The sequence below is a fragment of the Episyrphus balteatus genome, chromosome 2, assembly GCF_945859705.1.
Source record: "Episyrphus balteatus chromosome 2, idEpiBalt1.1, whole genome shotgun sequence".
Classification (NCBI taxonomy): Eukaryota; Metazoa; Arthropoda; class Insecta; order Diptera; family Syrphidae; genus Episyrphus; species Episyrphus balteatus.
Genome location: NC_079135.1, coordinates 111673472 through 111694955, shown reverse-complemented (window position 1 = coordinate 111694955; position 21484 = coordinate 111673472). Strand labels below are relative to the sequence as shown.

At 29.5% G+C, this 21484-nt stretch overlaps 3 protein-coding genes across 3 annotated transcripts; 2 read left to right on the top strand and 1 right to left on the bottom strand.

Annotated features, from left to right (window-relative positions):
- The first annotated feature begins 4073 nt into the window (after positions 1–4073).
- Positions 4074–5035, top strand: LOC129908787 (ras-related protein Rab-27A). Its single transcript, XM_055985548.1, has 2 exons — positions 4074–4342; positions 4414–5035. Exons 1-2 carry the CDS (start codon positions 4166–4168, stop codon positions 4948–4950), a joined length of 714 nt encoding a protein of 237 aa, XP_055841523.1. The 5' UTR covers positions 4074–4165; the 3' UTR covers positions 4951–5035.
- A 4848-nt stretch (positions 5036–9883) lies between these two features.
- Positions 9884–13208, bottom strand: LOC129908784 (trypsin alpha-3-like). The gene is made up of 4 exons (XM_055985545.1): positions 13085–13208; positions 10683–10869; positions 10334–10619; positions 9884–10256 (listed from the first exon to the last, which is right to left on the bottom strand). The coding sequence occupies exons 1-4, from the start codon at positions 13152–13154 to the stop codon at positions 9903–9905; spliced, it is 897 nt and encodes a 298-aa protein (XP_055841520.1). The 5' UTR covers positions 13155–13208; the 3' UTR covers positions 9884–9902.
- Positions 13209–15695: 2487 nt separating this feature from the next.
- LOC129908783 (trypsin-2-like) lies at positions 15696–16807 on the top strand. Its single transcript, XM_055985544.1, has 4 exons — positions 15696–15800; positions 15854–16019; positions 16079–16355; positions 16415–16807. Exons 1-4 carry the CDS (start codon positions 15713–15715, stop codon positions 16778–16780), a joined length of 897 nt encoding a protein of 298 aa, XP_055841519.1. The 5' UTR covers positions 15696–15712; the 3' UTR covers positions 16781–16807.
- Positions 16808–21484: the final 4677 nt, after the last annotated feature.

Below are 21484 nucleotides of genomic sequence, written 5' to 3'. Positions count from 1 at the left end.
TTTCCTGAGGCTCTTATAGATTCGTCCTATTTTTTTTTTGTGTAGGAGTAAAAAAAATAAGCCTATTAAAGGGAATTTTAACTCATACCTTTTATGATAAAACATCATGGAGATATCTTTTTTAAAAAGCTTTTCCAACGAATGAAATGTGTATATTTTTTTTATGTGGAACACATCTCAAAAAGAATTTAATTGAAAGCATTGATCTATATAATAGGGGGAGGGATAAATACAAAAAATAGTACTTTCACGATTTGGTTATATACATTTACCTATTTTCATTTATTTTATTCTCAGCTTTTAATTTATTGAAATAAAACATTCAATAATGTAAGATTTTCTTTACTAAAGTAATGCAACTATCAACTAATTAATTTTATTAATTGGAAATACTTTGTCAACTCATCACAAATGAGTTTTATGTTGAAGTCCTAGAAATTTCACGCAAAACTGATTAAATGTAGCCCACAGACAAAGTGGTAACGAAGAAGATCGTATGCTATCTCATTGGAAATAAAGGGTGTTTTTTTACGTGTGGTTTTTAAATTGGCAATAGGTACTTTTTTTGTAATTGGTCTTTTTGACAGCTGTCACTCAGTTTGATTTGGCATTTCATAATGAATGACCGAACGACCATCAAGTGCGTCGCAAGTTCGGTGAGTGGGACTAAAAATGTCCACCAATCCCGATTTTCACAAGACAATTTTTTTGAGCGATAAAGCTCATTTTTGTTATTGGTTGAATGAGGACGTTAGTAACAGGCATGGAAAAGTCAATACAATTGTATCGAATTCGATACAAATGGGTTTGCTCGAGTACAAAAATACAATTTGTCTAAATTCGATACAATTTTTTAATCTGTGTCTTAAAAATTCTTTTGCAATCTAATATTTAAAAAAAAAGAGGAAATCGAAAGTATTTAAAACGAAAGATCTTTTTGTTTAAGTTTTAATTTAGTTTCAGATTTTTTTAACCAAAATAAATGTTACAATTTGAGTATAGTGACTTGTTTTTTTTTTTTTTTTAATATTTATAAAACTGTTGACATTCATCAGCAAATATTGAAAATGCTGTTCAAATTAGAGACTAATAAAGTCGAAATGAAAAACACTGAATTCACTCTGTTATAAATTCAGAAAAGAAAATGAAAACAATTTTCAAAGTACAGCATTAAGTCCGAAGACTTGCAAACTTTTATATTGAAAAGGCATGTTAGTTTAGATTAAATTTCATGAAGATCAAAGAAAACACGTTATTCTTTATGTCTTTTCATAGAGTTTTGGTATTTATCGAATATTTAAATTTGTAAAACAAATTTTAAGTTCAAAACTGAGCCATTACCTGAAAACCAAAATTGCACTTTTGGTACCAACAATTTTGCATTTTTTTAATACTTGTAGTTTTTTGTGAATATGTACTTTTTTCCATATTTATTCATACCGAAATTAAATAAAAATTACTCTTTTACGCAGAAAATAGTGAAATGTATACGCAAATAAAACATTTTGATTAAATTTTATATTAATTTCTCGTGTGAAAAATATATTTCAATACAATTGTATCCATTTCAGTACAATCCAAATTAAATTTTCAGTACAATTAAAAAATGTAATTTTCCATCCCTGGTTAGTAAGTAAAATTATTGTCGTATTTGTTGTGATCAGAATTAGTGATGGAAACTATCGAATGATTTGAATTATCGATAGTTAGTAAACTGAATCATTTGAACTATCAAATAGTTCATTCATTCATTCGAATACCAGCTATCGAATAAACTATCGGATAAAAAAATTATTCAAATGAAAAAACTATCGAATACAAAAATACCCGAATGAAAAAACTATCGAATAAGAAAAAATATTCGAATGAAAAGGCTAGCGTATAAAAAAAATATCGAATAAAAATCTATAATGAAAAAACTATTCGAATGAAAAAAGTAACTTAATGAATGAATGATTTAAAACTATCGAATGAATAAATATTCTACAACTATCGATAGCTTTTTCGATAGTTCCCTTCACTAATCAGAATCCACAAGCCATTGTTGAGACGTCGCCGTTACATATTCTCAAAAAGTCACTATTTGGTGTGCTCTGAACTTGTAGTCTTGAACCTCCACATAATACTGGAATTAATTCAAGCCAGCTGTGGCGGCCACTTTCCCGAATTAGTTTTTAAAACAAAATGGCAAACCCTAATCTTTATAAAAATCCTAAATTCTTCTTCATAACATCATTAATGTGTTGTATTTCTTCTTGAAAAACACAGTTTATTAAAATTTTTCTTCCTCTTCTGCACCATTGACCGACTTCCAAAAAGGAGGAGGTTCTCTCTATTCTTTTTTACTTGCGATATAGGTACTATAGGGCAAGTTTAGGATTCGTAAAAAAAATCGAACTCGAGATAACAATTTTACATGACATTACGATGATGGAGAATGCCAAAAAAGTGGGTCCGGCAATTCTGTCTGTCTGTCTGTCTGTCTGTCTGTCTGTCTGTCTGTCTGTCTCTATCTGGAGCTGCAGCCTAAACGAGTGAAGTGATTTTCTTCAAACTTGGTAGTTAGCAGTTTTTGGTGATTCCCTAGAGGGGAAATTGAAATTTTTTTTTTATGACCAAAACTAACGGTACCTGCCATATAACGGAAATAGGAAATTTAATTTTTTTCAAAAACGGCTCTAACGATTTTGATTAAAATTTTTGTGTGTAGTACTACACATAAGAGCCAACTTTTTAAATAAAAAAAATATTTTTTGTACCGTTATTAACGGTACCTGTCATAGAACGTTTTTTTTCGTTTCTGAATATCTCGTACAACATTAACCCGATTTAAATGAAAATTTTTATACAAACGTGTGTAAGTAAAGATAATATTAAAAATTTAGAAAATTTTCAAAAAACGCATTTTTGGATTTTTAAAAAATATTTCAAATTTTTTTTTTGAAAAATCAATTTTTTGAAAACGGATCAATGAAAAATTTTGAAATTTAGTTTTTATGTGTAAATTAATTATTTCTTCAAAATGGCATACCAACTTTTTTTTTGAAAAATGTTAAAAAATTTTTATACATAAAAAATTATTTTTTTAAAAAACGGCTCCTACAATTTTCGAAATTTTTTTTCTAAAAATACCTTTTTATACAAGAAATAAAATAGCATATTTATTTTTTTTTTTTAAGATAATTTAAAATGGAGTTTTATTAATTAATAAAACAGATTTTTATACTACTTATGAAATTTCTTCAAAATATCAAATTTTAAATTTCTTGTATAAAAAGCTTTAACATTATAGTTACTTTAAGCATAAGAGCAAGTACGTGCGACCCCAGTCGTGCAATTTATTTCTATGAGAATTATACTTTCAGCGTAGCTTTTACGGTTATTAAAAACATCAAAAAACACCAAATTTGCGTTGCTGTAAATTTGAGATATAACTCCCATAAGAAAATTATGTCCGAAAAAAAAGAAAGAAAACTATAACTCCAATCAGAAAAGTTATTGCAAATTTTCATTGCGACTATGTTATAGCACTTAGGTTTCATAGATTTTTCTTGTTTCTCCAAAATTAAAAACACCCTTTTATTTGAAATATTCTTAAGAACTACCTAAGATTATATTGGTTTCTGTTCAAATGAAATATGAGTCACCAGTTTTTTTTTTAATCGTTTCCGTAATTTATTTTTCTTTATTAATTGTTTCTCTAAAAAAAAAACCACCCTTTCACCCGAAATAATATTATGGACTCCTTAAATTTTTGTTCGCAACAAATGAAACATTTTCATCAACTTTATAAACTAAAAAAAAGTTTATGTCAGATACTTTGATAACTTTTCATACAAGCTTTAACTTAAAAAAAAAAGACACAAAAAGACACAACTAAAAATATTTCCATTTAAAATTTTTTCATTCTACCACTTTACCAGTTACAGAAATAGTACGTATACGCCCTAGTTACCCAAACAATTTTATTCAAAGCAATAGATTTGTTTAGTAAATATGGACAAAAGCAGTTACATAATGTATAATTTTCGTATTTCATATAATTTATCTTTCATCTATTTAGACAAATCAAATTAAATGTCTCTTCATTTTTTTCTCTTTCAAGGAAATATAAAAACATTTGACAATAATAAAAAACAAACCAAAGAAAAGTACCAAAAAAATCATGCTCAAAAAAACTAAATCTACTCTTCCTGCCATTGACTATGATTATTTGATTAAGTTCCTTGCCCTTGGAGACTCGGGCGTGGGCAAAACCAGCTTCCTTTATCAATACACAGATGGAAAATTCCATTCACGTTTCATATCCACTGTTGGTATAGATTTTCGTGAAAAACGTGTGGTAAGTTGTTATTCACAAATAAATAAAAAATTCAACTGTTTTATTTTGTGGGGGTGTTATTATTATTTCAGATGTATACAACACAAGGAAGAAGTCATCGTATTCACTTACAACTCTGGGATACAGCTGGTCAAGAGCGTTTTCGGAGTTTAACAACTGCCTTCTATCGAGATGCCATGGGCTTCCTATTGATTTTCGATCTTACCAATGAGAAATCCTTCCTTGAAGTTACCAATTGGTTGGAACAACTTCGAATGCATGCTTATTGTGAAGATCCTGATGTGGTGTTGTGTGGAAATAAGTGTGATTTGGATGGACAGAGAGTTGTTAGCGAAGAACAAATCCAACAAGTTGCAAATCGTTATAAACTGCCATATGTAGAGACAAGTGCTTGTACTGGACTAAATATTAGAAATGCAGTTGACTTACTTCTCGAGAGAGTCATGAATCGGATGGAATTGCTGATGAGCAAGACAGATGTGCCCATCCATCAGCGAGGTATTCCGAATCATTTTTACTCAGTTGATACTGTAAGGCTTGGTGTGAATGAAATCAACACAGATTATGATACAGGTGGGCCAAAGCGAAAAAGGAATTGTTATTGTTGAAGAGTCAAAAGCTTTTGAAATTGTTGTATTCTTCTGCCAAACATGTTGCTGCATTTAAATGTGTTCTGTATAAAAATGTTTTATAACTGTCATTAAATTTGTGTAAATATAAACTTTTTTTATGTGTTTTATTGGGAAGGTAGGTAATACATTTTGTTTTATACTTTTGCTTTTATAACAACAAGTAGATAAACATATGACAAGGAAATAATGAGTAAGCCGAAAGTTTTATCAAGTATCATTAGAACACACCCTTAATGGATGGTAAGCTACATTTATCTGAAGGACAATTTTATTCAAATCAATAAACTTCCTGTTAGAATAGTGTGTCATGAGAGACATCCTTGATATCTATTTAAATTTTAATTTTTTCGGACTTACCGCGATTATGTTTTTTTTATTTTAAACGAAATTAATCGATTAAATTATTTTCCCGACGTTTCGACAGGGTTACACTTGTCGTGGTCACGGGTTGACTCAGTCATGTGTCACGACAAGTGTAACCCTGTCCTACCTTGATAAGTAAAATACCTCTATGATTTAGATATTTTACTGGTAGCAAGAATTTGGATTTTCGAATTGATCTATGAAAAATTACCAAACAAAATTCGATACAAATATTCCTTCTAGTGAAACTTTTTATTCATGGTGGTACCTACTTTTGAAAAATAGCTGTCAATTTCACTCAATTAACGGATTTTAACGAGTGGAACATGTTGGCGAAATTTTTTTTTGGATGCTGTAGAATTGAAAAGTGCAGTTATGCAAAATTTTACCCTTTAAAGTTGTCGAAATTAAATAAAGTTGTCATAATTAAGTAAAATTTTAACTACCACTTATTTCAGGATTTTCAGAAAGTATCATAACTTCTATATGTTTTCTTTTTCTTGGTGTTTTCTTTATCTTGGAATCTTGGTCCATCAATAAAATTTTCGGTGTTCAAAAAGCAGCGGAGTAACTTTTTTAGTCGGACTGAAGAGAGTTAAAACAATTATACATACGTAAAATTTTGATAATTTGCGTTTTTGGATGATTTATATTGTTTAGATAGATGGATTAGTGCCGAAAACAGTTTAGTTTTAAAAATTCGAAATTATTCCCATAACTCTACTGCCTCAATGTAACGAAAATGCAGATATGACAATTTGAGTTAAAACGCAAAAGTGACTTAAGTATTTTTTTTTTTTTTTTTTCAAAAGCCAAAAACATCAGGCCTGCAATTTCATCATTTACTATTGACTTCCTTTGAGGCTTTTGATGGCAGCGTTTGAGGACTTATATTGAAGGTTTATGGTTTATTCTTGTTCAATCTCATTGAATCCAATTATTTTTTTTTTAAGATAGGGTACCTATGTATCTATTATTGAAGTTAGTGCATTTTTCATTATTACTTGAAAAATGGACTAGCTTCAAAAGTATCCTAACTTCAAAAACGCCTTAACTTCAAAATATTCCTCACCATCACAAAATACTTTCAGATATAATTTTGAACAAAAGTATTCACCCGACCTTAAAAAATGATCTATCCTCAAGATATCAATTACATATTTTCAAATTATGGCTTTTTTATGTGCCTGGTTTCTTATACACTGCCGGTCATCTGAATACGTCCACATTTTAGTTCATCTTATTTTTAGCCTGGCTTGGTATTTATTGCAATGGTACATATTTTTTACATACGTAACGAGAGAACATCTTTATGCGCTTAGTTTAGGAGAAAAAAAATTGTCTTGGGACCTACCGTTCTTCTCACACGGTAGCTAGACAAAATGTATTCATAAAAACAAGTATATTTTTTGACTCATCTGAATAGACTCAAAAGCAAAAATGTTAATAAATGATGAGTTGCATGGGTCAGTTGGACTCAAAATTGTGTCTGTCAATAAATCTGATTGTCTATAACCTATAAGGACGAAAACGGCTCGAAAAAATCATTAGGCGCGGGAAAAACGGCGAAAATAAAAGAAGTCTTTGAATTAGGCCGAAATCAACGATGCATTGGGACAAAAATTAACAAAAGCTAAAATTTAGTATGCAGTTATTCGCGCAATATCGAAGGGTATAGAAACAACATTTACAATCGAAGTTGCTTAGCCACAACATTGGCCGATAGATGTGCAATGATCTGAACAGCATGACTTCGCGCTAAAAATTAAGCTGAAAACCGGTATGAAATGCAGTTTAACGACGGCAAAACGGGTTGTCAGAAGTGGTAAACATTTGAGAAGAACAAATCTTCGCAAAAACTACCACTTTACAAACCACGAAAAGAAACTCGCCTCCAATAGTAAAAAAAACTGTGTTAGAAATTGCAGATCGAAAGTTTTGTAGAAAAAAATAGCTTGCACTTAATGACACTCCCTTCACAGTTATGCAGACAACTTAAAATAATCCTTCTCTCTACGAAGGTCATACAAATAGGAATTTAGACCTCAGGGTTAACTTAATTCATTTTTTTCCTTTGTAAAATCACCGGTTGGAAATTCGACTTTCACGACATGTTTTTTTTTTTATTATTGGAGGCGAGTTTCTTTTCGTGGTTTGTAAAGTGGTAGTTTTTGCGAAGATTTGTTCTTCTCAAATGTTTACCACTTCTGACAACCCGTTTTGCCGTCGTTAAACTGCATTTCATACCGGTTTTCAGCTTAATTTTTAGCGCGAAGTCATGCTGTTCAGATCATTGCACATCTATCGGCCAATGTTGTGGCTAAGCAACTTCGATTGTAAATGTTGTTTCTATACCCTTGGATATTGCGCGAATAACTGCATACTAAATTTTAGCTTTTGTTAATTTTTGTCCCAATGCATCGTTGATTTCGGCCTAATTCAAAGACTTCTTTTATTTTCGCCGTTTTTCCCGCGCCTAATGATTTTTTCGAGCCGTTTTCGTCCTTATAGGTTATAGACAATCAGATTTATTGACAGACACAATTTTGAGTCCAACTGACCCATGCAACTCATCATTTATTAACATTTTTGCTTTTGAGTCTATTCAGATGAGTCAAAAAATATACTTGTTTTTATGAATACATTTTGTCTAGCTACCGTGTGAGAAGAACGGTAGGTCCCAAGACAATTTTTTTTCTCCTAAACTAAGCGCATAAAGATGTTCTCTCGTTACGTATGTAAAAAATATGTACCATTGCAATAAATACCAAGCCAGGCTAAAAATAAGATGAACTAAAATGTGGACGTATTCAGCTGACCGGCAGTGTAATTTCTCAGGCAAAAAAATTAAACACATTTTGTCAAATATTAGTTGTGTTTTATTTTCCCTATGATTCAGATCAGATCATTGTATTAATAGTGGAGTAACTAAAGCTCAAAAATTGGCAATATTAGGGAACCCGGCCGAACACCTTAGATTTTGATGATCTTTTTTTTCAAACGTCGGTAATTAAAAATACTTTAAAGTCTATAGATTAAAAATTGCCGGTGTTGCCGTTTTGATTTTTTAAATTTAATTGAAGATTTTTGTGAACAAAAACAAATTTTTTTCAAAAATTTTTCTTAAATTTCAATAATTAATTGATGCCAAAAGATTGTCTAGGAAATTCAAGGAAAAAAAATATATGGGAGTGAGGGACAATCTTCCATAGTTCAAGCGATAGATGCAATTTTCTTATTAATTGACTTCAAACACAAAAAAAAAATATTTGAACACAACGGCAACACCTACAATATTCAAATATACATTTTTTAAAAGCTAGAAGCTTAGTCATATATGTACAATTAAAATTAAGTTAAATGAATGAACGGCTTTTGAGAGAATGGTAATTGAACTCAGATTTTGAAAAAAAAAAAAAATTATTGAAAAAATTTTAACATGTCGTTTTTTAAACTTGGTCGTAATATAAAATGCATTTATTTTCAAATTTTTTTGGCCGCATTTATTATAATTTCAAATTATAAAAGGAAATGTCAATATGTATTACGGTTTATGAACAAAATTAAAAAGTAGGTATTTCATTTTCGAAGAACTTTTTTTAATAAAAGTTTTGAAAAAAAATGTAACTTATTTTTTTTTTAAAGTTTAACATCTAAACATAAAATTATTTTTTATTCATTTAATAACCCTTACTGTTGAAAGTTAAATAGCAAAAATTTAAAGTTCCTATTTACCACAGTCTTTGAGAAAATTAATTATTTCAATGCAAAAATTCAGTTTTAATAAAAAAAAAACATTGAAATTGAAGTAATTTTTAATTTTTTTTCAAAAGTGTGATATATTTTACCTTTTTTGCTTCGAAATTCAACTGATAATATTTATGGCCAAAAATTTGTTTTAAATAAATTCATATTTTATTAGAAAAAGTTTGGAAAAAAGTCATTTTAAATTTTTCTAATAACATTTTTTTTTTAATTCTGAGTTTGAGGACCATTTTTTCAAAAAATCTTGATTAAATTTAGTGGATTTAAATTTAAGAGATAAGAATGAGCTTCTGGCTTTTTAAAAATGTATTTTAAAATATTGTAGGTGTTGCCGTTGTTTTCAAAATATATTTTTTGTGTTTGAGGTCAGAATGTTAGAAAATTGCATTTATCGCTTAAACGATGGAAGATTGTCCCTTACTGCCTTTTATATATTTTCCTTAAATTACCTAGAGAATCTTTTGCTATCATTTGTTTTATGAAATTTAAGCAAAAAAAATGGTTTTGTTAAAAAAAAATTAATTTTAATTTTGAAAAACAATACGGCAACACCGGCAATTTTTAATCTATAGACTTTAAAGTATTTTTAATTACCTACGTTTGAAAAAAAAATCGTCAAAATCAGAGCTGTTCGGCTATAAAAGCAATACAACAAAAGCAGGAATTCGCTTTTTTTTTGTAACGGAAATAAATGCAATAATCTGATCTTGATAACGGAGATAATAAAACACGTTTATTATTGAACATATATTATAATAATTTAATTTTACTTATGACTATAGGTATCTCTTATATAGACATTAAAAATATTTTCCTATAAATAAAATCGCAATCATCCCAATTACGGTTGTTGTCATACTCCAACTCAATTTCCCACTAGCATTTGTTTTAGTTATCCAATTAATATAATATTTCACATCGGAATATACGCCGGGAAATAATCTTTGTCCGCATCCTGTACCCCAGGATACAACACCAACTAGTGCGCCATTATACACCAATGGACCACCAGAGTCTCCCTGGCAGGCATCATTGCCCTCTAACATATAACCAGCACAAATCATTCCGGGTTGAATAGAACTTCCATAACTTTGTGAACAATTTTTTCTTGAAATTATTGATACATTTGTGATAAGCAAATCTGCTGGCATATCCTTAAAAAAAAAATAATTTAAAACAAAATAGAAATATGTTAAATTGATATTATAAATGGTAGAAAAGGAATTTTTACCTTCAAAGACATCGATGTTTTACCCCAACCAGAAACTTCGCATATATACCCTTGTGGAAGTGTGAAATTATTCAATGGAATCGGTTGAATATTAGGATGCGGTTGTGATAAACCTTTTTTCAAAAATATTATCGCCACATCATCTCTCATTGTTTTAATGTCAAATGTTTTTAAATATGCTATAGATGAGACATCAGAAACAATAGTTCCTTTTGATTTGAAACGATTCAATGTACCCATTACTATTAAAAGTTCTCTGGGGAGACGATATCTATTTTTGTCAGCACTAAATTTCAAATAAAAATATATTTATTCTAATGTATCTTAAAGGTACTTAGTGAAAATGTACTTGTATACACAATGTGCTGCTGTTAATATTTTATAAGGTCCAATTAATGATCCACCACAAATGTGACCATTACCAAAGGGGTAATCTTTTGCTTTCAGACGTATTGATACTTGATGTTTGGTATTGTCAATTTTTGCTAATTTTCCATTTATTATTCTTGATTCTACATCGCCTTGAATGAGAGAAACTGTAAATAAAAAAGAATTATTGTAAAGTTATTAACTATGTTTTTTTTTAAGAAAATGAAGAGAAAATACTATCTTTTTGGGTGTTCTAGAAACAAAATGGCAAAACTCGAGAAATTACATCCGTTTTTGAATGCTAAGAAAAAATAAAGCGTACAAGACGTTCTACTTCGTAATGGAAAAGGTTAATAACGGAATTGACCATTTCAGTATGACCGTTTGGTGACTCACTGTATTTAGCCCCCCGATTTTTGTTTTGTATTTTTAATTTTTTACATTAATTTCGTATCGAAAAAAAATTTCGAGGTTTTAATCAAAACTAACATTACGAAGAAGTCAAAAAAAGTGGGTTTCGTTGTCGTCGAACTTTGCGTCTGTGCATCTATCTGTACATCGAGCTAGGGTCTAAGCGGATGGATGGATTTGCTTGAAACTTGGTACAGATTATTATTGCGTAGTTTTCTGGACCCTTTTTTTATTTGTTTAATATTTCGAGGTGTTGCAATTTTGTCGAAAACGGCTCAAACGATTTCGATAAAATTTGGTGTAGGTACGTAATAGTCTTATTGACTATAGCAAAATTGCGTTTTTAGTTTTTCTCAACAAAACTCGGAGAATTGAAATAAGACGTTGCCGTTTTTTGCAAAAATTGACATATTTTTTTGGTTTTTTTCATCAAAGCATAAGATTCAAAATTAAAAAAAAAAAAAATATTGAAAAAAAAAATTGAAAAATTTAATTTTTTAACTTTCGATTATTTTTTGTTTTGATTTTTTTCTCGAAACTTAACAAAATCTTAAATTTCCAATAGATATTTAAGATAAAGGTACTTTGAACTACAAGAGCAAGTACGTGCTACACAGTCGTGCATTTTACTTCATATTAGAAACCGAAAAAAATATGGTTTTTTTTCCTGTAAAAAAATCGTTAGCTTAAAAGTTAAAGTGGTTTGTTTGCCCTAGATTAGCCCAGGATAGTCCAACTTTTATTTTCGCTATCCTACACTTGTTTTAAAAATTATAGAAGCATTATTATTATTATTTTTATATTCACCTAAAAAAAATAGTACGCATACACCACAGTGACCTTTTTAATTTATTAATTTAGAAAATATATTAAATACTTTTTATTTGGCTTAGAATTCTTACTTGATCCTTATAACATACCTGTTAAGAAGGTTAAGTAGATTTGTTTTATTTCACCTCAACAAACACAATGTATGCAAATATTTTTTCAAGTGTAAAAATCATTGATTTTTTTGTTTTGCCTTATGAGCACCTAGAAAATCTATAGATAATTTGTAAAATCCAATTCAATCATATAGGAATTATAATCAGAGACCGAAACCATTCCGATCCTCGATACCAAGTATCTTAAGATCTCCTCAAAGATAGCCACCAATGATGAACAAAACAAACTATGCTGACCAAACCAAAAGCGAATTCTTCGATTTTTATATTGTCTGATTTTGGTTTGATTGATCACATATGCTTTAAATTATCTTTGCGAAATAAATTTTCAGCTGCGGAATTGTTAAAAAAGGTCTTCATTTTATAAGGTTTGTGTGTCAGAGAATCATTTTTGTTGAGTTCACCGAGTTCCTGGTATTTCTTTGACTCAAGTGGTACCGATCAAATAATATTTACTTCCTAATTTTATTTTGTACCCTAAATAAGCAAAGTCATAGCATAAAAGAGGTATCAATATAATGAAAAAGTCCGACAGAAATAAATGATATGATTTTGGTTCGTGTGTTTTTTTTTTGTCCACGTTTTAGTAAATTCGTCATTCAAATGACTTGCTTTGTGATTGAATCTGATTCTGTTCCAATTTTAAGTGGGTTTGTTAAATGATAAGAGATTGCGTGTTTATTATCATACAAAACCCTCTCCTGATTGTCATTGTTTTTTAATTATTTTAAGTGATTATGTTCCCCAGCAATTTTTTTGAAGTTCAACACACAAGGAAGAAGGAATACGTTAAATCACGACAGTACAATTATTATTAGTACGAAAAGTTGATGGATTTGAAAGGATTCAAAACTCGAGTTTGAATATGAATTACATGGAGAGTTACATCAAAGTTCAACACATTTATAACACTTATTCGATAATGATCATTATTTTCTTGATTTTTTAAAAATTCTTTTGATTTATTGAATGAATTTAAGAGGCTCATAAATTATTTTGATTATTTTTCACTTAAAATATTGCTCACTTTTCCAAATCAGTAGCACACTTAATACAGCTGTCAATCGCCATAATTTTGGTTGATATCTTAATATCATTTTTTTTTTTCAAAAAAGTTTAAGTTGATAAAGAATTAACAGTCTAAATAGACCACAGGTTGTGAATTGACTAAGAAGTTAAACTTTTTAAAAATGACAATAAACCAAGATATCTACTCTTGTGTCGAATATGTACGTTTTTTTTTTATAAAAAAAATCATTCACCAAATCTAATCAGCCTTACACATTTTTCGTCGAATTTCATCAATACTTCTCCAGGTCTTAGGTATAAATATTGGTTCAGCAAATAAAATATATAAATTCCCAGTAGAAATGATTCAAACAAAAATGAACAAAACAAAACTCCTCTATTTGACGGTTATCTAAACTCCTGAAAAAATGTTCTGATTTGTGGGAACTAATTTTGGTGATTTACAAAAGATGTTTTTTTGTTCTATCAATTTCAATAATGGTATGCTTAACAAATTGAAAAGTATTCATATATTTTTCGCATTTATCCATTTCATCAGGCTCAGAAACAAAATTTTTTAGATACCTACCTAAATTTCTTACAAACTTGATCAAATCTAGTGATATAACTGTTTTTTAGAGAAGAAAGTTTTTAAGCAAATACTTGCGACCACAATAGTTTATGATTGTTATATTAAAACAAATTTATTGATTTTCACTTATAGAATAAGATAAGAATTTTCAATGTTAGAAATACCAATTTTAAGATACTGTACCTACTGCTCTTATGTCGAATGAAAAAAAAAATAGATAATATCTCATTGATAACGCAGAAACAATTATCAATTTTAATTAAGAGCTTGATGAGTGGAATATCAGTAAAAAGTGATAAATGTACACTTTATTAGGGTGCTTCTTAAAATCAAAATTTCCCAAAAATTTCATTAGTCACTCTCTAATATTGTATTCAATGTACCAAAATAAAGTTGTGCTAAAAATTATCTTCGATTCCGCCAAATTTAATGAGCTTATCTACAAATTTTTATAGATTGTGGGTGGTTCTAAAATTTTAAAAGTTAAAAAGAAATTGCTACTGCAATTGTTTAAAATTAAACTTGATATTGACCATTTTTTACAAATTTAGACAAACATTCATATTAACCTCATTTTTTGCAACAAATAATAATAGCTAGATATGTGCAAAAATGCCCGTCAGCCCGACCTCTAAAAATAGTCGAAATCGACGAGTCAACGGAAATGAAGAACAATTTGCACACAATTTCATTTTCGGAGTAGTTAAAGCATTTAATATTAAATTATTAATTTTTCGGAAATGCTTTTAAGGAACACCTTGATCCTTGAGTTTACGCATTTGGAGAATTCAAAAACGAACATAGGTAGATGTACTGCTAAATTGATTAAAATTCACTAAATTACTGAATAGGTATCGATATATTGGTGGTGACAAAAGGGATAATCTCATTACATCAGGTTGGTCCTTTCTGCATAGCATCAGCAAGCAGTTTGGACCTTTTTGCGCAAACTTTGCGTAGAAAAGAAAATATTCGATAAAAACTTCAAGTTCAACATTAAGTAAAATAAAACAAAACTAGAAAAACTGCAATTAAGCGACTTCTGGACTTAAGGCACCTAATGTAAGAGATTTTAAATCTTAACTAATGAAGTCCCTCCACTAAGGTACTTCTGCACGAGGCAGCGGATTCACGTGCAAAATTTGCGGGAATCCATTTCACTTCACGGCTTGATTAACAAGAAGTATGTAACCTACTAGGCTTTTTAGTGAAGAGCTTATATCTTAAGGCCTATTTCGACATATTCAGAGCTAAGACCAATACAGAGCGACTTGACAGGCCTCCTAATTCTTTTAGTTATTGATAAAGCTGGTCCTCCAGGTTGGGGGACTTCTGTCATCGGGGTAAATGCCCATCGTTAGGTTTAGGAGGAACTGATGGAATGACGAGAAGCCTTTCAAATGAAATATGGACAGTCAACACCAGAGGTAGAGATGAGCTAAATAAGTCGTGATTTTTCAATCACAGGTATACCTTTGACTGAGTTTTTTAATTCACGGTGTTTTAAACTATGATTTTCAACCGTGATTTCATAATTTTTTTATGACAACCTAAAAAAGAATACTCTTGATTCGACGGAAAAAGTAATTTTACCCATAAACCCCTTATCTAATCAAGAACCAGCCTTGCAAAACATTTAAACTTTGACACTTCTTTTTTGCTTTTTAAAAATCAGTTAGGAACAGTCGGCAACCCTGCCATACTTCACTGCCTCAAATTTAGCGTTCACAAAGTTTAAGCTTACATTAGATAAGATACTTGGGAAAGTATAAAATTCATTTTTAACATTTGGAATGTGACGAACTTTGATTTCCTGTAATTTGTTTACGAATTTCTGTTTTTCTTCTTTTTAAGTTCTCTTTATCAATTGTAATTCACCGATGATTCTATATCTTTTCTTTCAAGTTTGAATAGACTTGATTTTCACGATGCACTTAATAAAATCTAGATAAAATTACTATCAGTACTCAAAATGTAGTAATAGTCAGGTATTTTCTTCCTGGTTGCAATTTTGTTTCAAAAGAATTTCAACTGCAAGCCAATAAGGTTCTCAAGATGCGAATAGCTTATTTTTCCGGGCCCAATGCAATTTTTTTCTATTTTTGTGTACTTTTAAAATTTTCATCAACATTTGGAAACAGAGGTATGTGAAAAAAAGTTAATTTAAATATCTTATTAAAACAAACTTAATTGAAGATGGAAAAATTTTCAATGGACATCTTACGGGAGCTGCCAACACAAAACATCAAGTGTCTCTTCGTGAGAAAGTCATGGATGAATTCTATTTTGGTTTAGGTTTTGCTTGCGGTGGAAGTTTAATAAGTTCAAATGGTGTCTTAACAGCTGCACATTGTCTTCGAGAGTAAATAAAATTTCAAATTTACTTCCGGTTTTGGAAAAACTTCAATATTTTACTTCTAGTTCTTTCAATAATCCTATAAATGCCTCCGAAATGGTTGTTGCAATGGGAAACCTTGTAAAAAATGTCCGAGATAATGACACTTTAGTATTCAATATCTCGAAATATGTGTCACATCCGAATTATAATCGTACAACTATTACTTTTGATATTGCGTACATTTTGCTGGACGGCAAGGTACCAACTGGTCATCCAACAATTCAACCAATTAGCTTGGTTGATGCTAGAATGCCTGTGGATACTATTTGTGAAGTTACTGGCTGGGGATATACCGAAGAAGTTAGTTAAAAATTTATATATTTTTTGAAATATATCATTGAGGCCTTTTCTACTTTCAGGAAGCTCCATCAGATAACCTATTAGCTGTTGATGTTCGCATAATCGACATCAACGTTTGTAATCAAGGCTATGAGGGTATACTAAAAATAACTGGTCAATTATGTGCTGGGTATATGAGTGGCCAAAAAGATGCTTGTTCTGGAGATTCAGGCGGTCCTTTAGTGTGCGATGGGAAACTTACTGGAATTGTTTCATTTGGTGTTGGCTGTGGAACTGAAAATAAGCCTGGAATTTACACGGATGTTTTGTATTACAGGGATTGGATTCATGAAGTTGGAGGTAGTGGAAATCATTCCAGTTCAAATAGTGTATTGCTTTTATTAGTTACGTTATTAATAAGCATTTTTAAGTTCTTTATCAAATGATTAACTTTAGATAAATGGAATTTTGAATATATATATTCTAGTTTGCGTTTAGAAAATTTATAATTGCTTTTCTAGGATTCAAAAATCATTACTAAAACTTCCATTAAAAATATATGTACGAGTATATGTACAAATCAAAAAGTCGTAATCGAAAGTGAAAATTAGAAAACTTCTTAATGGCATCATCAAATTTAAAGATTCTGGTTAATTCTAGAAATATAGGTAATCGTATAAATGCTTATCATTCTCACTTATCAGTGTAATATGAATGCGACAAATATATGAATGACGATGAAATCGTGCGTCTTTTAGTATCTATACATACGTTGCTCTATTTTCATATTTCTTTTATAAATAAGTTTAATTTTAATTTTTGATAAGCTATAATGACGTTGAATGTTTTTTTGCAGAGAAGAAAATTTTTGCGCGATTATAATATGTATAGACTTATCTGAACAGCTCAGTAGGGGGTCGAAATGTTATTTCCAAGGATTTGCTCGTTTATCAGCTTAATTATTCAGGTAGTTTAAGAAAACAGCTCTGCAATAAATTTTGTTGCCTCCAGTAAGATGATAAGTTGTTATCTTTATACCTGAACAACTAAGAGTTTAACAAAAATGAAAGTCATTTACATACATAAGAAAATAAAAAAAATTTGACTTAAGTTTAATGAAACTAATAAGTATTGGTTAAATTTGCTAAATTATAATAAATTATTAGTCCATGCTTCTATGAAATAAACATTGCGTCTAGACGTCTAGTAGTCAAAATTTCAGACAGTACAAATTATCCATTTTAACGTGTTTGCTACATTTTGATTTTATTATTCGCTGAGACTTAAACATTAGTTGGAAATGATCCCAAAATGTTAAGTATTTTCTTATTTAAAAACCGTGCATCTTTGAAAAGTACCTTTTCGGTTAGGAAATATTTTTTTTTTTTGTATTTATTTACCGTTTCGCAGAATTGATAATTAGCAGACAAGGAATTTTTCTTTCGTTTAAAACCACTTAAATTTTAAATTTAGTATATTAATTTTTTCAAGAAACTGCATCCGCAAAATGAAACATCACACGTGTATTAAGTCCTCCAAACGATTTTCCTATAATACTCCGCAATTTATATTTGTATACCTACTACATTGTTATTAATCTTGTACTAGGCATTATTCTCTTTTCTATACAGTGTACACATGTGAAGATATTTTAAAGTTTCCATAAATGGTTAATATAAAAAGAAGACAGTAAAGTTATGCACAAAAATCTCTCTCCTAACTCGTCCACCTTAATTTCCGTTCAGAAAATGAAGTTGACTAAATGCCTTGTCCCTAATATTTTCTGTTATTGCCCCATGTAAAAAAAAAATTAGAAAAGTTTAAAACAAGAGCAAAAAAATTAAACACCATTCTTTCTGTTCTTTGATTTTTTAGAAAATATGTAATTCATTTTAAAAACTATCTAAATATGAGCATCAACCCAAAATTGAAGAACTATGGTCTTTTTATAGGTATTTGAATAAAAGATTCTAGTGGTTGATAGTACGAATTTACATAAAACTGATAAAAACGGAAAGAACTTCTGTAGAAGCATATAAATAGTTTCGCAAATACATTTTATTTTTAACTGAATTCAAGTACAAAACATCTTATTAAATATTAATTTCTTCAAAACAGATAAATATGATACGCGTGTTAGCACTATGGCTGCTATAAAAACAGAATTTACTTTGCTATACGCACAAGGCATAATGAAACTTTAAATTTATCGTTTTGGATACAAAAACAACCTGTTATTTTGCTTCAATATGTGTCAGCATCGTCGACCGCTTTATGGCAAATACAGTTTTCAGGAGCAAATTTATTAGCTTTGCGCCCGTACCTATAATATATCATAATTTTGTTTATGGATTGTTAGGAGACCATCAAAAGTGAAAAGTGGCCTTAAGAACTAAGTATACTAGTGACTCAGAGGACCTGAAGTATTTCACATAGGTAGTGACAAAAAATTGTGTTTATTTAAAGATTCTTATGAAAGGATACAAAATAAATAACGACGATATTAATCGCGTTCTTTTGGAGATGATATCCTAGTCTTGAGTAGGTACGTACTAGGTATTTGACTAACGAATTTCGATGGAACGAACATTCAAGAAAATCAATGCAATTTCCTTCAACTCGAAGAGCGGGATAAGTCTACCTACTCAAAAGGAACGCGGCTATTACTACAAACTAACACCCGGACTGAGGCCTTGAAGAAATGTAATGGCAAATCCGCATGTGTACCCAGTACTAAATTGTTGATCGAGAAATAAGTTTTTCTTTTTCTTTTTATATTTAAATGAACAGGTGAGAGTACTAAAACAAGTATTACATTCACATTATCGTACAAGTTTCCAGATCTTTCTTATAACTTAGCTGTAATTGTAAAAAAAAGCAACATAAACTAATGGGAGCGTCAAGGTCTCTCTGAGAAAATCAATTTTGATTGGTTGAAAATGTTGGGCTCGTCGTATGTATATTTTCATCGTATTTTGCTCTAAAACGGGTATAAGAGCTTAAGGAGACTCTTGCAAAGAAGGTTGACTGCAAATTTAAAATGTTAAAATGTATATTTCTTTATAGACACACACCTCCAAGATACTGGTTTTATATAAAAGGCTTTTGGAAATGCAAACATGAATATTTTTTTGTTAAGATCTGAGGTTAGTAAAAAAAAAACTATTTAAAAAAAAAAAACTACCTACGAATGTTTCATTAAAACTGATATCCAATTAATAAAACTTCCATTTAATTTTTATAACAAAATTAATGAATGAGAGCATGACCTAATTGTGTTGGTATTTGCGTAAGTTTCATATAAACATGCCACTGCCATAAGTTTAGGTACTTGTTTATCTAGAATCAAAAATTTAAAAATTAGTACCTAGTCATGAATGGCTATTCTATGAATATTATGCACTTACATCAGAGCAATTCACGTATTCACCGGAATTATTTGATCAAACCAGATAAAATACCAATTTAAGAAAAAAAAAAACATTTATTTAATTTTAATAAAATTAAACATAACCTATATTTTTTTTTAGATAGGTACTATAAAATCTAAAATCTTTTAAAAAACATTTGTTCATTCTCTGTATTTCTTGGAATTAGTCAATTTTTTTTAAACCTCGTAGCAACTAAATCTTCATTCATAGAAGATAACTCAGATATTTAAACATGTGTGTTTTTGTTTTGTCAATCTTATCATTAACACAGTAAATATGGTTTATTTGAATGGTTTATTTAAACTACCTACGTGCTAGATGTAGATGTCAAAACGTGTTTAAAATTTAAGTTTTTTATTGTACATTGTTGTAGAATTTTGTAAAACAGAACTATGAAAACCAGAATTTTGAAAATCAGAAATTTGAAAAACAGAATTTTGAATTTTTGTAGAATTTTGTAAAACAGAACTATGAAAACCAGAATTTTGAAAAGCAGAAATTTGATAACAAAATTTTGAAAAAAAAAAGATTTTTGATAGCAGAATTTTGACAAAAGAATTTTGAGTTTCAGTTTCGTATGTTTCCATACTTGCAGTTTGGCTGCTATTTATTCCGTCAATTCCATTATAATCTTTGAACAACAACAACATCCAGTTTTTTCAGTTCATAACTTTTTTTTCTGTTTAAAAAAAAAAAGTATTAATTTTATTCAATACAAAGCATATTTTTTTTTCGATGAAACAAGTTTTTGTTTTTAACCTTGATCTTTTAAGGTGAGAGTTCAAAGTGTTTTTTTTTTTTTTTCATAACAGCTGAAAAAGAAAAAAATAACAAAAAAGTAAAATAGTAGCGATTGGTACCTATAAAACTACATAATTTTCGCAGTATTTTTTCTTATCAGGAAAGAAAATAAAAAGTTCTGCCAACTTCCACCATTTTGTTTTATGATTTGTTTTCTGCGATGCTTAATGGCTCCGAAATCTTAGCATCCCATTTGTAAAATTTGTAAAATGTTGACATTTATTGAATGGTCAACAAAGGTGAACTGGTGTAATTTTTTGGTCAGCTATAAATTTGTTTTAATTGTTTTGTTTGCGTTCTAACTGCGGGTCACTGTGGCGTATGTGTAACTTTTTATATTAAAATATTTTATTGTTTTAAAAAAAATTTTATTCGCATAAATTTAATCGCAAAAATATCGAATATGAAAATTGTAACTTAACTCCACGGACTATTGTTGGGGGCTCGATGGAAAGATACACACATTAAAAAATATCATCTTATCGAGCCCCCAAGAAAACAAGCTACTAATTTGCTATTTTGTATCCAACCGCAGAATTAACTTTTACTAAGGTCAACAACTTTTACGTAAACACCTCCATAAATCCATAAACAAAAACATCAACTTAAGAGCTAAGTCATTCGATCATAATATTTGACCAAGTTTCTTTCTAATAAAAATATATATATATTTTTTTTCCCATTCATTATGTGGAATTTTTTATTATGTAGTGGAATTGTTTTGTACAAAAATTGAATGAGCGCTATCTCTCGCAGGAACAACGCACGGGAACTTCCAGCAAGCTTATAATTTTATTATTTTAAAATATTTTGATCAAAATCAACTTGTTTACAAAACTACACGAGAAGGCATAAAGGCGCAAGTGTTGATGACTACGTAGGAACAAGTTTTGCTATTTTATATACCTCAAAGAAATG